The sequence below is a fragment of the Salmo salar genome, chromosome 29 (genome assembly GCF_965601325.2).
Source record: "Salmo salar chromosome 29, fSalSal1, whole genome shotgun sequence".
NCBI classification, from domain to species: Eukaryota; Metazoa; Chordata; class Actinopteri; order Salmoniformes; family Salmonidae; genus Salmo; species Salmo salar.
This window is the reverse complement of record NC_138319.1, coordinates 12,055,967-12,075,161: the sequence shown is the minus strand read 5'-3', so window position 1 is coordinate 12,075,161 and position 19,195 is coordinate 12,055,967. Positions and strand designations below refer to the sequence as shown.

Here is a 19,195-nt window from a genome sequence, read left to right as displayed (position 1 = left end):
TTGATGTTTCTGCAACTTGGTTGGAGTCCACCTGTGGTAAATTCAATTGATTGGACATGATTTGGAAAGGCACACGCCTGTAAGGTCCCACGGTTGACAGTGCATGTCAGAGCAAAAACCAAGCCATGAGGTCGAAGGAATTGTCCGTAGAGCTCCAAGACTGGATTGTGTCAAGGCACAGATCTGGGGAAGGGAACCAAAACATTTCAGCAGCATTGAAGGTCCCCAAGAACACAGTGGTCTTCATCATTCTAAAATGGAAAAAGTTTAAAACCACCAAGACTCTTCCTAGTGTTGGCCGCCTGTCCAAATTGAGCAATCGGGAAAGAAGGGCCTTGGTCAATGAGGTGACCAAGATCCCGATGGTCACTCTGACAAAGTTCTAGAGGTCCTCTGTGGAGATGGGAGAACCTTCCAGAAGGACAACCATCTCTGTAGCACTCCACCAATCAGGCCTTAATGGTAGAGTGGCCAGACAGAAGCCACTCCTCAGTAAAAGGCACATGACAGCCGGCTTGGAGTTTGGCACAAGGCACCTAAAGACTCTCAGATCATGAGAAACAATATTCTCTGGTCTGATGAGACCAAGATTGAACACTTTGGCCTGAATGCCAAGGGTCATGTCTGAAGGAAACCTGGCACCATCCCTAAGGTGAAGCATGGTGGTGGCAGCATCATTCTGTGGGGATGTTTTTCAGCGGCAGGGACTGGGAGACTAGTCAGGATCGAGGCAAAGATGAATGGAGAAAAGTACCTAGATCCTTGATGAAAACCTGCTCCAGAGTGCTCAGGACCTCAGACTGGGGTGAAGGTTCACCTTCCAACAGGACAACGACCCTAAGTACACAGCCAAGACAACGCAGGAGTGGCTTCGGGACAAGTCTCTGAATGTCCTTGAGTGGACCATGCCAGAGCCTGGACTTGAACCCGATCGAACATCTCTGGCAAGACCTGAAAATAGCTGTGCAGCAACGCTCCCCATCCAACCTGACAGAGCTTGAGAGGATCTGCAGAGAAGAATGGGAGAAACTCCCCAAATACAGGTGTGCCAAGCATCATACTCAAGAAGACTTGAGGCTGTAATCGCTGCAGAAGGTGCTTCAACAAAGTATTGAGTAAAGGGTCTGAATACTTACAGTACCAGTCAATAGTTTGGACACACCTAATCATTCAAGGATTTTTCTTTATTTTTACTATTTTCTACATATTAACTTGAATGAGTAAGTGTGTCCAAACTTTTGACTGGTACTGTATGTAAATGTAATATTTTCGTTTAATACATTTAAAATGTCTAAAAACATGTTTTTGCTTTGTCTTTATGGGGTATTGTGTGTACATTGACGAGGAAAAAAATACTATTTAGTACATGGAAAAATTACTCTGTTTTTCTCTGCCCAGAAAAACTACTCTGTGAACGTACTGTCAGAATGGAGGCTTGTTTATTCCAGGGCCATACTGTATCAACAAGGATCCAAGGTGAGGTCCAAGTCTACGGGGTCTATATTAGGACAGCCTCAGTCTCAGGAGGAGTTGTTTCAGTCAATCCCTGGCACTATAGCCACAAGGTAATTAAATACATAAACATTTGTATTGTGAAAAAAGCATATTTTATGAGTTACAGCATATTAAGGCATACATCATTCTTAATGCTTATAAAATTACTCAATTTGGGCCTCCCGAGTGGCAGAGTGGTCTAAGGCACTGTATCGTAGCGCTAGAGGCGTTACTACAGACCTGGGTTCATGCCTGGGCTGTGCCACAGTCCCATAGGACGACGCACAATTAGCCCAGCGTCGCCCGGGTTAGGGGAGGGTTTGTCCGGGGGTGCTTTACTTGGCTCATCGCACTCTAGCGACTCCTTGTGGCGGGCTGGGCGCCTGCAGGCTGATCCCCGGTCACCAGATGAACAGTGTTTCAAGATCAAAATTGAGACCAGTTTGAAAAAGCGGGTACAATTCTTACGTTTTTATTTAACCAACAAACATGAGATACCCATTTCGTTAGCATCGTCTGTAGTCCAGCAGACACAACACTGTTCGGACAGATCTTCACATCATAATACATTATTCCTCCCACAATCACATTAAGGCAGAGCAAGAGTTATGGCTCTGTTCAATCTGTACCCCTGAAGCGTTACAGAGAGCACGCTAGGAATGTAAAGGTAACCCTTAATCATGATCATGTTTTAGATATGTAAGTCTTACTGTATAGTTAATCTCACTATACTATCTCTGTACAGTTGAAAAAGGCTGTAATGGCTGCCATGGAGACACACTGGAGTGGAGTGAACACCTAATGTGCAGAATGATTTAGTTGACAACTTTAACAGCAAATTAAGGGCAGCCATTGATGGCATTGCTCCAGTAAAGTTGAAAAATGCCAAATCCAAAAGCATAGCCCCTTTGGATGAGTGAGGAAAGTAATCAATTAAAGATGATTGCAGAAAGGCAGAGCGGAAGTGGAGAAAGTCAAACTTGCAGTTCCATTATGATATTCTGAGAGAGCAACTTGGCATTTATGACAAGGCAATTAGAAATGCCAGACGGGCTCATTTTTCTAACTTGATCACTGCTAATCAGAATAATTAGAGAGTTCCCTTCTTGACCATTGCTGGCCTGATAAATCCTACCCCATCAAATGTATGTGAATCTAAATGTGATGAGTTTGTGGCATATTTCAGAGATAGGATGAGGTTGGGTATCAGTCAAGCAAGACCTGTTGAGAAGTTTGATGATTTGTGCTCTAGCCTACCACGCAAAGGCACTATGGATGTATTTTCACTGGTTGACACAGACATGCTCAGGAAAGTGATACCTCAATTTAATCCTTCTCAATCCTATCCCCACCATTTTCTTCAAAACAGTTTTTAATTGTATATCTGAAGAAGTGAAAGCTATTGTTAATCACTCCCTGCACTTTCCCCACTACACTAAAAACTGGTATGGTGAAAACCCTTCTGAAGAAAAGTCATCTAGATTCTTAGCAATGAAATTATTTTTTAAATGCCAACTGTATTTTAGAAAAATTCCAATCTGATTTTCGTTCCCACCACATCACAGAGACAGCCTTAGTTAAAGTGGTAAATGATCTTACAGCCAACACAGATGCCAAACAGCTCTATGTCCTTGTACTCTTGGATTGAAGTGCTGCATTCGACACTGTTGACCATGATGTCCTTCTGGACAGACTGGAGAGGTGGGTTGGCCTCTCCGGTCCAGTTCTAAATTGGTTTAGGACCTATTTAATCATTTGAGAGTTTTCTGTCACCATTGGTGAACATAACTCAGAGAAAATACATATAATGTGGCGTTCCAGAAGGTTAGATTTTGGGTCTGGTACTGTTCAGTTTACCATGTTACTCCTTGGCAGTGTTATCAGAAAGCACAGCATTGATTTGCACTGCTACGCAGACGATAAGCAACTTTACATTACTGTGTGTCACCAGAGGATTTTAGCTCCCCGGATAAATTATTAGACTGTGTCAGTGATTTAAATACTTGGATGACTCACAACTTCGCATATTTTTAGCTTAGCTTTTCGTTAGCTTTTTAGTCGTTCAGTTTTTGTCCTTTTGTTTTCATCTTATGTTGTTGTGTACTAAATATCTTCATTTTCATAGTTTTTTAGTTGTTTTTTCCTGTGAAGCACATTGTGTTGCACTCCATGTCTGAAATGTGCTGTATAAATAAATCTTGATTTGAAGATCTACAGTGGCTTGCGAAAGTATTCACCCCCTTGGCATTTTTTTCTATTTTGTTGCCTTACAACCTGGAATTAAAATAGATTTTTTCGGGGGTTTGTATCATTTGATTTACAAAACATGCCTATCACTTTGAAGATGCAAAATATTTTTTTATTGTGAAACAAACAACAAATAAGACAAAAAAACTGAAAACTTGAGCATGCATAACTATTCACCCCCCAAAGTCAATACTATGTAGAGCCACCAGAAATTACAGCTGCAAGTCTCTTGGGGTAAGTCTCTAAGCTTGGCACATCGAGCCATTGGGATTTTTGCCCATTCTTCAAGGCAAAACTGCTCCAGCTCCTTCAAGTTGGATGGGTTCCGCTGGTGTACAGCAATCTTTAAGTCATATCACAGATTCTCATTTGATTGAGGTCTGGGCTTTGACTAGGCCATTCCAAGACATTTAAATGTTTCCCCTTAAACCGCTCGAGTGTTGCTTTAGCAGAGTGCTTAGGGTCATTGTCCTGCTGGAAGGTGAAACTCCTCCCAGTCTCAAATCTCTGGAAGACTGAAACAGGTTTCCCTCAAGAATTTCCCTGTATTTAGCGCCATCCATCATTCCTTCAATTCTGACCAGTTTCCCAGTCCCTGCTGATGAAAAACATCCCCACAGCATGGTGGTGGCAGCATCATGGATGGTTTTCGCCAGACATAGCGTTTTCCTTGATGGACAAAAAGCTACATTTTAGTCTCATCTGACCAGAGTACCTCCTTCCATATGTTTGGGGAGTCTCCCACATGCCTTTTGGCGAACACCAAACGTGTTTGCTCATTTCTTTTATTTCAGCAATGGCTTTTTTCTGGCCACTCTTCCGTAAAGCCCAGCTCTATGGAGTGTACGGCTTAAAGTGGTCCTATGGACACATACTCCAATCTCCACTGTGGAGCTTTGCAGCTCCTTCAGGGTTATCTTTGGTCTCTTTGTTGCCTCTCTGATTAATGCCCTCCTTGCCTGGTCCGTGAGTTTTGGTGGGCGGCCCTCTCTTGGCAGGTTTGTTGTGGTGCCATATTCTTTACATTTTTTAATAATGGATTTAATCCTCCTTGGGATGTTCAAAGTTTCTGATATTTTTTTATAACCCAACCCTGATCTGTACTTCTCCACAACTTTGCCCCTGACCTGTTTGGAGAGCTCCTTGGTCTTCATAGTGCCGCTTGCTTGGTGGTGCCCCTTGCTTAGTGGTAGGGCTGGGCGATATGACGATATATATCGTGTAACGATAGAAAAACGTCTATCGTTTCATATTATGCTCAATCATTTATTTCGTTGTGTCGCAAATCACCCTCTTTACAGCAATATTTTTCCAAACAAACATGGAGGAGAGTGAACGCGACACAGATCACGGAGACCGTACCTAAAAGAGGGGCTACTTTGGTCGCATGGACGTGGTTTGGGTATGAAAAGTCTGACACGGACCACAAAACCGTCCTCCTAATAGGCAATAAAATAGTGTATGGTTTAAGACCTCACACAGAGAGAGAGAGAGAGAGAGAGAGAGAGAGAGAGAGAGAGAGAGAGAGAGAGAGAGAGAGAGAGAGAGAGAGAGAGGTATTTGGCCCTAAACAGAGAGTACACAGTGGCAGAATACCTGACTACTGTGACTGACTCAAAATTAAGGAAATCTTTGACTATGTACAGACTCAGTGAGCATAGCCTTGCTATTGAGAAAGGCCACCGAAGGCAGACCTGGCTCCCAAGAGAAGACAGGCTATGTGCACACTGCCCACAAAAGGAAGTGGAAACTGGGATGCACTTCCTAACCTCCTGCCAAATGTATGACCCGATTCAGGAAACTAGGCATATGTCGCAAGTCACAACTTCACAGAAGACCCTTTTGAAAATGCCTTCTCGAACATGTGAACATTCATGTGCCTTAATATCAAACTTGTATGTCATCTGTAAATAATAAAATTGTTAAATTACGGGCATAGTTGGTTTAGCCACGGAGAAAGTCAGCAACCTTCCCGCTAGCCATGATTGGCTGAGATAATGAGTGGGCTGGACATGCCAAGAGATGAGTTTGGATTGTTCTGCGGTGTTGCATTGTGTCTATAAAATGAGCTGCTCATAATGCATAGATAATCCTTTCTACTGCAATTTTTTTGAGAGATATAATGTTAGCCATGGAGAACTGCAAATATGTTGCTACTGCTCTCAATAACATTGCTGCCCTGAATTTATCAGGCGCAATCGACAAAGGTCGGTGGGAAAAAGTTGTGATGGACTACTTTCTGGAGGACGATTGTGCCATGCGGACTCTCTCTGGCTCTGAAAATGAATCAGACGATGAGGAAATCTCTGATTTAGGTAAAAACCTTACATATCTAAACAAAAGACCCCAAGTTAAAGCTTGCTGTTAGCAAGCTAACGTTAGCGGAGGTTAGATGGCTGGCTCGCTAACGTTACTCTATGGATTGGGATTTTAGTTCATTTTTTATCTAGCCTCTATGGGCTAGGTGGGACGCTAGCGTGCCACCCGTGGTGCACTCCATCAACAGCAGGTGCATTTCAAAAGCGGCAAGTTTGAATCCAAATAAATGTAAAAATTCAAATTTTTCAAACATACAACTATTTTACACCCTTTGAAAGATAAACATCTCCTTAATCTAACCACGTTTTACGATTTCAAAAAGGTTTTACGGCGGAAGCATAAATTTAGAGTATGTTAGGACAGTACATTTACAAGAGTTGTGTGTAATGTTTTGTCAAGTCAAAGACAGGGTCACCAAAACCATAAAACCAGCTAAAATGATGCACTAACCTTTTACAATCTCCATCAGATGACACTCCTAGGACATTATGTTAGACAATGCATGCATTTTTAGTTCTATCAAGTTCATATTTATATCCAAAAACAGCGTTTTACTATGGCATTGATGTTGAGGAAATCGTTTCCCTCCAATAACCGGCAGTCAAGTCAGCGTCACAAATTAAATAATTAAAATTAGAAAACATTGGTAAAATATTATATTGTCATTTAAAGAATTATAGATTTACATCTCTTGAACGCAATCAACTTGCCAGATTTAAAAATAACCTTACTGGGAAATCACACTTTGCAATAATCTGAGCACTGCGCCCAGAAAAATACGCGTTGCGATACAGACTAGACGTCATGTTGGGGAGATCTAAAATCGAAAATACTATGTAAATAATCCATTACCTTTGATTCTCTTCATCAGATGTCACTTCCAGGTATCACAGGTCCATAACGAATGTAGTTTTGTTCAAAAAAGCTCATCATTTATGTCCAAAAATCTCCGTCTTGTTAGCACATGATCTAAGCCAGCCGGACTTCTCGTCATGAACGAGGGGAAAAAATATATTTACGTTCGTTCAAACATGTCAAACGTTGTATAGCATAAATCATTAGGGCCTTTTTTAACCAGAACATGAATAATATTCAAGGTGGACGAATGCATACTCTTTTATAACGTATTGGAACGAGGGTACCCAACATGAACTCGCGTGCCAGGTGTCTAATGGGACATCATCGTTCCATGGCTCTTGTTCGGTCAGATCTCCCTCCAGAAGACTCAAAACACTTTTTAAAGGCTGGTGACATCTAGTGGAAGCAATAGGAAGTGCCAAAATATTCCTCAGCCCCTGTGTTTTTCAATGGGATAGGTTTAAAGGTAATACAACACATCAGGTATCCACTTCCTGTCAGAAAATGTCTCAGGGTTTTGCCTGCCAAATGAGTTCTGTTATACTCACAGACACCATTCAAACAGTTTTAGAAACTTTAGGGTGTTTTCTATCCATATATAATAAGTATATGCATATTCTAGTTACTGGGTAGGATTAGTAACCAGATTAAATCGGGTACATTTTTTTATCCAGACGTGCAAATGCTGCCCCCTAGCCCTAACAGGCTAGCTAACGTTACATGTCTAAACAAAAGACCCCAAATTAAAGCGTGCTGGTTACACCTGAAGCATAAGGACTTGCTGCGAGTGGGAAACTTCATCAACAACTACGCAGAGGTTAATGCAATAGTATTACCAGGACACAGACACTTTGGAAAGCTGCTGCCATCCCATGTGACAAAAGCAGTAGCGTGGCGTCTCTACAAGGAATCGATGACAACACTTGGTATGTAAAGCATAAACACATTTTTATTATTTAATTGACCTCCAACATGATTGGCACTACATTTATTGATCTCACATTTTTTCTGTATTTTCCAGAGGTACGAGTAGTCGGGCTGACTTCCTTCAGGAATCTGTGGAGAAAATTGCTGCCCCACATCTTAAGCACTAAGCCGAGGACAGACCTGTGCTGGCAGTGCCAGAGGAACAACTATCACGTCTTCAGATCTGCCAATCTGCCAGAAGCTGTTAAGTCAGCCAAGCTGAAGAGGCAAGAGCAGCATCTCCTGCTTGTTCAGAGTGAGCGGTCTGTCTACCAGAAGATGGTTGCTGACTGCAAGACCATGTATCAAGACCTGCAGTTGTTTTTGGGGGCCACTACTGAACCAGCAAGCAAAGACATCAAGATGCATTACAGCTTTGATTTTGCTCAACAAGGAAGCAATATTTACTCCTTTATATTGATTAAGGACATAGATGGATAGATAGATATACACCAAATATTTCCTGTTTTACAGCTTCGATGATCTGGAGCCTGATGTTGTTGTCGCCAAGGAGCGTTCGGACTCAGTCGGAACCAGGTTTCAGCTGCTGCGCCACGCTGACATCCTTCCTCCCGTAAATGGTCTGCCTGTAAAAGCACCAACTGGACTAGACACAGCTAGACAAACGTATCTTTTTGAGAAGATAAGGGAGTTTTGAGACAAAGAGGCTTTGGACATCACATGCCCTGCACCAAAGTCAAGGACAGAAACAGGCTCTCCAAATATAGATTCCCTTGTTCATGCATGGTTAGGACGGACCATTCATCAGCACTATCTGCAGTGCCTCTATTCAAATGACTCTCTCCTAACATTTCTCTCTCTGCTGCTCAGCCACTTTACCCCTGATTGTATGCATATAACTACCTCGTCTATCACTGATATCGTTATTGATATTGTTCTTGTACATACTGTATATTTGATTAATACTGACACTATCTATTTCTGATATCACTACGATGCAAGTAACCATTTGGCTTTACCGTTTACACCTTCTGTAGAGACCATCCACTTAGCAAGACTTAGCAAAATATTGATATATAAAATGAATATTGATATGTGTAGTCGTAACATGTTTTTGTGACACCACACAACAATATAATGTGACCGTATCAAGTGTCCACCACATAAATATATGGCACAGGCATCTGTTTATGTACTGTACTGTGCATCTCACGCAGGTTTCAACTCAGGTTGCATGGCCTTAACTTATGTATGGAATACTATGTGATAAGTGCATGTGTAACAGTATATAAAGTATGCTAATGTACTGGTATGAAGGCATTTGGGCAGTGGTGTAAAGTACTTAAGTAAAAATACATTAAAGTACTACTTAAGTAGTTTTTTGGGCTATCTGTACATTACTTTACTATTAATATTTTTGGCAACTTTTACTTCACTACATTCGTAAAGAAAATAATGTACTTTTTACTCCATACATTTTCCTTGACACCCAAAAGTACTCGTTACATTTTGCAGGAAAATTGTCAAATTCACACACTTATCAAGAGAACATCCCTGGTCATCCCTACTGCATCTGATCTGGCAGACTCACTAAACACAAATGCTTAGTTTGTAAATGATGTCTGTGTGTTGGAGAGTGCCCCTGGCTATATGTCAATAAAACATTACAAAATAAAAATTGTGCCGTCTGGTTTGCTTAATATAAGAATTTGAAATGGTTTATATTTTTAATTTTGATAATTAAGTACATTGTGCCCCTGGCTATTCATCAATTAAAAATGTAAATACAATTGTGCGGTCTGGTTTAATATAAGGCATTTGAAATTACTTGTACTTTTACTCAAGTATGACAATTTAGTACTTTTTCCACCACTGGATGTGGCTGGGGGTTATAGCATTTATTTCACATCAATTTAGACAAGTGTGTCTGGGTAAGTGTCATCTAATATTTATTTAACACACACACACACAGAGATGTTAGCAGGAGGTAAATGCCAGCTTCAGTGTAACATCTACACCAGCTACAGACTGGAACAAAATATCAGTATACCTAAGGATAGAAAGGAGCCGTATTAGCCTACTGTCAGATCAAAGTTAAATTTGTCTTCTGACAAATAAATGCAAACTAGGACTGTAGTTTGCATTAGAAAGACGCACCTTTCAGTAAAGCTCACTTCAACGTGGCTACTCAATACATTGATAATTGATATGCAAAACCATTTCCCTATGTTTTCCCAATTCTGCGTCCCCATTTGCATCCCTGAGCTGCTACCGGTCTGTCACTGTCTGTGTGGCTGATGCTCAGCGGCCTGCCTGCCTGTCGACGTTGTGAGAAAGCATTTTTCCATCTGACAGCGTTTGTCTGTGAGCGGGCGAGACGACAGGTCATTTGTGACACGGTAATGTGTGGCACAGCCGCAGCAATGACTGTCAGGGTCTGGATCAAAACAAACGCTGGCAATGTCATGAGGAAATTTCCCCAGTTTCATTGCTAAATGAACATAGATCAAGTTTGCTTTGAATGATTCTAAAAATCAATCTGATCTATCAAAAATAATGTTGTTTAAAGGGGCAATCCGTGATTGGAAAAACAACAGAGCAGTCACCTCAGTTAAAAAATAAGACTACTTAAATGAAAGCTACTTAGTGCCTTCGGAAAGTATTCAGACCCCTTGACTTTTCCACATTGTTTCGTTACAGCCTTATTCTAAAATGTATTAAAAACAAAAAAACTCAGCAATCTATACACAATACCCCATAATGACAAAGTGAATAATATTTGTACATATTTTTTTTAATAAAAAACAGAAATACCTCATTTAGATAAGTATTCAGACCCTTTGCTATGAGACTCGAAATAGAGCTCAGGTGCATCCTGTTTTCATTGATCATCCTTGAGATGTTTCTACAACTTGATTGGTGTCCACCTGTGGTAAATTAAATTGAAGCCCCACACCTGTCTATATAAGGTACCAAAGTTGACAGTGCATGTCAGAGCAATAAGCAAGCAATGAGGTTGAAGGAATTGTCATAGAGCTCCGAGACAGGATTGTGTCGAGGCACAAGGGTACCAAAAAATGTATGCAGAATTGAAGGTCCCCAAGAACACAGTTGCCTCCGTCATTCTTAAATGGAAGAAGTTTGTAACCACCAAGACTCTTCCTAGAGCTGGCCACCCGGCCATACTGAGCAATCGGGGGAGAAGGGCCTCGGTCAGGGAGGTGACCAAGAACCTGATGGTCACTCTGACAGAGCTCTAGAGTTCCTCTGTATAGATGGGAGAACCTTCCAGAAGCACTCCACCAATCAGGCCTTTATGGTAGTGGCCAGACAGAAGCCACTCCTAAGTAAGAGGCACATGACAGCCTGCTTAAGAAACAAGATTCTCTGATCTGATGAAACCAAGATTGAACACTTTGGCCTGAAAGCCAAACGTCACATCTGGAGGAAACATAGCACCATCGCTACGGTGAAGCATGGTGTTGGCAGCATCAAGCTGTAGGGATGTTTTTCAGCGGCAGGGACTGGGAGACTAGTCAGGATCGAGGGAAAGATGAACGGAGCAAAGCACAGAGATCCTTGATGAAAATCTGCTCCATAGCACTCAGGACCGCAGACTGGGGTGAAGGTACACCCAGACTTGAACTCGATCGAACATCTCTGGAGAGACCTGAAAATAGCTGTGCAGCAACACTCCCCATCCAACCTGACAGAGCTTGAGAGGATCTGCAGAGAAGAATGAGAGAAACTCTCCAAATACAGGTGTGCCAAGCTTGTAGCGTCATACCCAAGAAGACTTGAGGCTGTAATCACAGCAAAAGGTGCTCCAACAAAGTACTGAGTAAAGGGTCTGAATACTTATGTAAAAGTGATATTTCAGTTTTTGTTTTATACATTTGCAAAAATGTAAAAAAAATCTGTTTTTGCTTTGTCATGATGTGTAGATTGATGAGGGGGAAAAACTATTTAATCAATTTTAGAATAAGGCTGTAACTTAACAAAATTAGGAAAAAGTGAAGGGGTCTGAACACTTTCAGAGGAAGGGGGAAGTGTCCAGATACACCCGCATGCCCATATTCAAGGATGGTGCAGTCCACCACCTTACACACCAACCTGGCAGCAACCACCTTAATCATGGTGATCTACGGAAAATACAATTATTAGGAAATTAACAGGGGTAGCAAGGTTTGTGCTACCTAAATAAATTAGCGAGCCTAATCCAGCCATCCTTTACAGAATCCATATTTGGACATCCTCAGTCTCAGCAGGATTTATGTCAGTCCCCTCCTTCAAAGCCCCGTGAAGAAGCATTGATGTCACCATTGTTTTGCTTTTCAGACAAGAGAAAACATTCTCTTAATAGCGCCAAAGCCAAAATAATAAGTTCATGTATTATGTATATCCACTTAGCATTTTCACTGTTCTCTGTACATTATTAATGTTATTTATCCGTATCCAGCTCCCGCGGAGAGAAACAGGAAGTGAAGATGTAGCAGTGAGGAAGCTATTCCCTACAAAGTGCACTACATAGGGAGAGAGACAGACATCAGAGTTCCGGTCAAAAGAAGTGCACTACATAGGGAATAGGTGCACTACATAGCAGGGCCCTACAAGTAGACCATATTTCGCTACCTGGAATTGTATAATTTAGGAGCACCAGTACGCCTAGAAAAATGAAAGATTCGAGCTTTAATAGGTCAAAACATTTTCATTGTGCTCCTAAATTTCTTTGTGTGCACCTACATTTTTCAACTAAGGGGCACATGTGCTCCATGTAAAAAAATGTCAGCGTAGAGCCCTGCATAGGGAATCGGGAATACAGGTCTCAGGATGACCCTGGCTGGGGGACCGTTCAGTGTTGTCTAGGGCTTTGATCATCCACCCATGGGATGTATTTGTGCCTGGAGGACGTCTCCCGTTTCTCCGAAAAAGCACCGGGGCTGAGTGGTGTCCAGGAAACAAGGTATTCCGGGACACCACTTCTGTCATAACTCCTTACACTGACGGTGGTGTGTGTGTGCTGCTGTGACAGCTACCAGCAGGGCATCAGGTGTGGAGCCGAGCGCTACTTACAGCCCCGCAGGACTCGGCATTGTGGGTAAATCTCCCACGCCGTAGGTCTGATAGAACACAGGCATTGGAGTGGCGGGATAGTTGTGACAGAAAAACATAAGTCACACACTTGGACTTTACACTCAAATGCGCACGCCCGCAGTGGTGAATAGGCTTCAGGTTATACTCCTGTTCCATTCTCACAGCTATTCCAAGTTATTTCAACTCCTGATGACTGTACGTGGTACTGAAACCTTATCATCAGGAAAGGCCAATGTGTTTCCTCGCATTCCATTGATCACATTAGTAGAATAACTACTACATTACTTGTCTAGCTCTGATCCAGGGCGTTACGTGCAGATTCCTGAAGCTGAACCTTCTCAGTGTCAGCGAACTGCACGTAACCCCTGGACCAGAGCTACTATTTGTCCAACCATAGAGTATCATGGCAGTGAGGAGATGTGATATGATAGATGTGAGCGACAACCGAGGGGAAAGCTGATCTGTTCTGTATTCCTGCAGTGCCTCAGTCCGTCTGACCTCAGACACCGGTCACGCTGTCATAATTATTCTGACACATACCCCCTCTCTGTTGTCTCCCTTCTCCCCCTTATTAGATCGGACGTTGTCCGCCCATTCCCTTCCCTTGCTCCCTCACTCACGGTGTGCATCCCAAATGGCATCCTATTCCCTATATAGTGCACTACTTTTGATCTGGACCCACGGGGCTCTGGTCAAAAGTAGTGCACCATGTACGGAATAGGGCGCCCTTTTGGGATGCAACCATGTACTCATCTACCCTCGGGTCCATCATCCATCCAACTCCTCTATCCTCCATTCACCTTATCCTCACCTCTCCTGTCAGGGTACCTCAGTGCAGCTCTCATGCCACCAGAGGCTGATAACACGTCAATCATATTATAGAGTCCCATTATAGGGATACTGTGGATGACTCTGACTCGCTCTGTGGTTCGGTTTCGAGTTCAGATAGGGATAGGCTAGCTGGGAATACAACCTAGTGTGTGTGTGTGTGTGTGTGTGTGTGAGAGAGAGTGCATGCGTTGGTGCGTGCCTGCGTGTGTGTGTGTGACAGATCTGAAAGTATCTGTGTATGCCGGTGACAAGTAAACAAGTGACACGAGAGAGCCATATCAGACTGACCTTTCCAAGCAGGAAGCTGAAGGCTGTAATTCATATTCACAATTCATGGACATTATCTGACGGTTTCAGACACACATTTACATACCGAGGGGGTTTGTTTCAAAACAGGCACAGTCTTTAGGCGATATTACATTTAGTATCAAATCAATGAAATAAAAAATGGATACGTCACATGCTTTGTAAACAACAGGCGTAGACTAACAGTGAAATGCTTAGTTACAGGCCCTTCCCAACAATACAGAGAGAAAGAAAATAGAGAAATAATAGAAAAGTACAAAATGTAATAATAAAAGTAATAATACATAATGAGTCTTGTCTATATACACGGGCACCAGTATATATATACCAGTATATTTAGTACTGTCACATGACAATTTGGGAGACAATTACACGGTTTGTTCCGCTAATTAGGTGTGTGTTAGCTGTTTCCTGGCGGTCCTGCTGCCCAGCGTACCCAGGGTGTGAGCAGAATGCAGGGTCAGCAGGAGAGTCGAGTCTATGGCCAGGCCACACTCTGCTTTCCAGTGGGCCACCACCTCCTGGGACACAGATACACAGCACAGCAAATAGATCAGACATTCATTCAGAGGTAGAGAGACATTCAGACAGACGACAAAATAGCCAGACAGATCAACAGACATACAGACTCACTCGCTCACAATGCACAGCTCATAAAATGCTCATGAAACGGGTTTTTTTGACAGTAACTCAATTGGACCTCTAGGTGTCAGTAATAAAGCTGTTTATCCAAGCAACGTGTTTTCCTCAATTTAAATGACATTTTTATCAAATATATTTTCTAATAATGACTTATTATGGTTTCTCTAGTTATACAGTTGCTGTGCGTGTCTGCACTGGCTGAGCAACTCAAACATCCCGTGGTTCCAAATGCAACAACATTTAACATATATTACTCGGCCTTGACAGAGCTGAGAGCCTTCACTCCTATGACGTAATCCTAATTTCATACACTCAATACTTCATTTTTTTCATCATCTTAGTGCTGCTAAACACAAATTTGTGACCATAAACATTTGGTAAATAGATAGATAAGTTGCCTATGCCAGGGTATTGAGCACTATTCAATTCCCAATCACTGTGCCTTCGCAAGCTTAGCGCTAGCTAAATGGTGGGCTGCTATCCTAAACATTTGAAGATAAACTTGACACGGTAGAGTATTGAGCACTATTAAGTTTATCTCAGCTCCAATGCTGACAGATCTGACAGTGTCTGCATCCTAAATGGCACCATATTCCCTATGTTGTGCACTACTTTAGACCAGAGCCCTAATGCTACAGTAGTCCTATGCCCTGGTCAAAAGTAGTTTACCATGTAGGGAATATGATGCCATTTGGCACTCAGAGGGTGGCATATTAAAGGAGTTAATCCCATTGGCTGTCACTAAAATGAAGGATTCACGCTGAGTCACTGCTATTGGCCCAGACTCTGCCATAGGAGTACATTAAAGACAGGAAATACTGCCGAATATGACCTGATGCCTGTTCTGATGCCTCAACATGGGCCGGGAAAATACTGGTGCACTACATAGGGAATAGGGTGCCATTTGGGACACAGCCACAGATTTATTAAGAAGGGAATATTCATAAACAGGAGAGATCGATCTTGCATATTAAAATAAGCTGCCGGCATAGAGAAGTGAGGGAGCAGCATTTCAGCTGAACAACACATCTGAGAGACATGGAGATGGGACTGATGTGTGGTGCTACTGATGCTGAGCCAGAGTTGAACTTGGTATTATCACTCAGACTTTGTACAGCTGCGATAGCCCACAACCATTATGAATCTCACTCCATCCACGATGATGCACAGCGCTTTGTTGTTGTCTTGTGAGGTTAAGCAGCCACACTGACAAGCACTGCCCACCGCTTCCATTGACTTTTAGCAAGCGGTGGCTAAAGTTAGCTCTTTCTTTCATTCCGTTTCTCTGATGCCAAGGTCGTTGATGGCTGGGAGGCAGACACTGCTGTCAGAGGAGAAGAGAGCAGAGCAGGACAGGAGAGAGGGCAGCTGTAGTGGTATAGGGAGATGGCAAGCTCTGAATCTTAATAAGCCAGAGACTTCCAGGAAGAAGGGAGAGGTGAAACGGCCGTTATGGCTATGAAATATTAAGTTGAAGAGCTGGTGTGTGATGAGCTACCGGCTACAGAGGGGTAGAGGGTGAAGTGAGTCGACCAAACCACCTTGCAAAGATGGGTTTGATTACAGCCTGCACTCTGTCCCAGGACTAATTGAGCCTTCCTTCCTTCGTTCCTTCCTTCGTTCCTTCGTTCCTTCCTTCCTTCCTTCCTTCCTTCCTTCCTTCCTTCCTTCCTTCCTTCCTTCCTTCCTTCCTTCCTTCCTTCCTTCCTTCCTTCCTTCCTTCCTTCCTTCCTTCCTTCCTTCCTTCCTTCCTTCCCCCTCTTTCTCTCCCCCTCTTTCTCTCCCCCTCTTTCTCTCCCCCTCTTTCTCTCCCTCTCATTTTCTCACTCGTTTTCCCTTTCACTTTCTCTTCAGTCCTGCGGTTACCAACAGGAGCTAGGTGTGGAAGAGTCTTTCAGTTGTGCTGCTGTAGCAACCAAAATCTGAGAGACTTACCGTCTGGTAATGTCTGAAAACATGGGTGGGGTTGAGACATCCAGTTAACTGATGATAACATTGCTATACACTTCCCGCGTCTCACGCCAGCTGGCTTAACGTAGTAAACATGGTAGTGCAAACTTTTTTTTTTGTTATGTATTGGAAGAAAAGTATATCTCCAAAGGTTACTAGGCGGTGGCGCTGGATTTTGCTGTGCACTGTTTAGGCAACACACCTAGGCAGAGACGATTCATCTTTTCCAGTAACTGGGCGGAGGGAGAAAGGGAGAGCTAGGAACCTGCCTCTACTTTCCAGAGAGGAGAAGGAGAAACAGACCACCTGGAGGAGAACAAGCAGTTCTGATTACAGACGCTAATTAGAGGTCTGAACCCTGGTAAGGGACACATGGTCTAATTCTCAAATGGCACACTATTACCAATATAGGATAATGCACTACTTTTGACCAGGGCCCATAGGACTCTGATCAAAAGTAGTGCACTATATAGGGAATAGGGTGCCATTTAGGACACAAATTTGGTACTGAGGAGAAATTGGGAAAATGTGAACTGTGGGGAGTTTAGAATTTATATCCTTCTAACTTGCCGTCTTGCTCTCTCTCTCTCTCTCTCTCTCTTTCATGTGCAAATCCTGGCCACATCTTAGCCTTGCAGTTAACTGTGGACCACTGAAATACAAAGACAGACAGCATTCTACACATCATCATCTTCAATGACTGAAAGAGAACCTTCTGTCAACTGCTCTGCTAAAACAATATAGACCTCACAGCCACACCAAGGTCTCTGAGCCACAGAACTTTTTCCTATGACAAGTTCAACCCCCCCTCTGAAAAAAAACGTTCTTGTTCCACAGGTGCCAGGAACACATTAGTTTTCATTCAAGGCTAAATCTCGGACTGGACATAAATAGAGAGCTGTAGGCCAGCGGAGGCTGGTTGGCAGGGGGAGAGGAGTGCGTATTGAATTTGGAAAGTCATAAATGGCAGTTTGAATACCACAAGAGTGGGTGGTGTTTTAGAGAGGCAGACCCACTGGGCACAGACGTCAGTTCAAAGTATATTCCACGTTGGTTTAACGTCACTTCGTTGATTCAGCCAGTGTGTGCCCAGTGGCGATAAATCACTTAGAGGTCTTAGCTGGAGAAAGAAAACGCACGTATTCAGTCACACACCCTTCTGTATAGAACCTTCCCAGCAGGACTGAAACATATCAAATTATACCCCAATCAGACGAGTGACTTGCTCCTAACTACACAGGACCCAGGGGTTTGTACCCAGAATACAAAACCAAACAACAAACAAAGTATTGTTGGCTGTCTGAGTCCAGGCAGACAGAAACAGTGTGGAACATAAGCAATTCAAAAAATGACTTTCACCAGTAGGTTATTGTTTCTGAATGCTCAAACTATTTCTGATGACAGAAATACGCCCCACGATACTAAGAGATATGTACCCCAAATTCCAACGGACTCCGGACATTGTTTGTGACAAAGGCTGTGTAAACTACCTGTTTTCATCATTATTTGACCTGCTCTTGCACATCACGATGGCCACCTTGCAGTTTGGGTTACTAGCAGCTGGAGGAACAGTCAGAAACATTAAAACAATAAACTCCTCCACCTCTCACTCTTAGAAAAAGGGTTATTCGGCTGTCCACATAGGAGAACCTTTATTGGTTCCAGGTAGAACCCTTTTTGGTTCAAGTTAGTGGAACCCGATTGGCTTCCAGGTCAAACCCTCTGTGGAAAGGGTTCTACATGGAACCCAAAAGGGTTCTACCTGGAACCAAAAATGGTTCTTCAAATGGTTCTACTATGGGGACAGCCGAAGAACCCTTTTAAGGTTCTAGATAGCACCTTTCTTTTTTGCTAAGAGTGTATAGGAGTGGCCCTAAACCAACAGAGATGGTTTATTTTCAGCTTGGGCTGTCTGGACTCTGGACATATTATTAACCAGGAAGCAAACATTTTCACACTCCCAGAATTTACAACCTTGATTATTCGAATATTGTGGACTGGACACGCACGCTCAACGCACACACACACACACACACACTTAGTGGCCCTTCTGCAGAGGGGTGGATGGAGCTATTGACAGACAGATAGTGTAAAGATGTGTCCCAAATGGCATCCTATTCTCTATTTAGTGCACTGCTTTTAACCAGGGTAACCAAGCAGTGCAATATATAGGGAAAAGGGTGCCATTTGGGACACATCCCATAAGTCATCCCAGCTGAAACCACATCAGTCCAGTACATGCTATATTTGAAACTTTTCAGTTTCCCCTTTGAGCCTTTGTCTTGTTTCTCTTACAAACTACACAAACTCTCTCCCCATGGTTTAGCTGGTGTGAGTGTGTTATTGATAGTGAAGATATGTTGAATGCTTATTATGGCAGAGTAAATATGGCTTCACTGTTATATTATTACAGTGAAGTCAATAGAAACACTGATGAGATGAAATACAGCCACTAGAGGGAGATATCTATCCTTCCTCATACAGTGAATGATGAAATAAGTATGGTGTAGTGTGAAGGTGCCCCTAG

The 19,195-nt window shown here is 42.8% G+C and overlaps 1 protein-coding gene across 3 annotated transcripts in view; it reads right to left on the bottom strand.

The window, feature by feature from the left end:
• Window positions 1-7,849: 7,849 nt before the first annotated feature.
• The window catches only part of acad11 (acyl-CoA dehydrogenase family, member 11), a 48,632-nt gene continuing 37,286 nt past the window's right edge, over window positions 7,850-19,195 (bottom strand). For 2 of the 3 annotated variants that reach the window (XM_014180721.3, XM_014180718.3), the window contains one exon: window positions 9,778-14,597. In XM_014180721.3, coding sequence (XP_014036196.1) covers window positions 14,466-14,597 — 132 coding nt within the window. In that variant the 3' untranslated portion in view covers window positions 9,778-14,465. Of the gene's footprint in view, window positions 8,472-9,777; window positions 14,598-19,195 lie in introns of those variants that run through there. The other variant, XM_082970663.1, reaches the window with a different exon arrangement.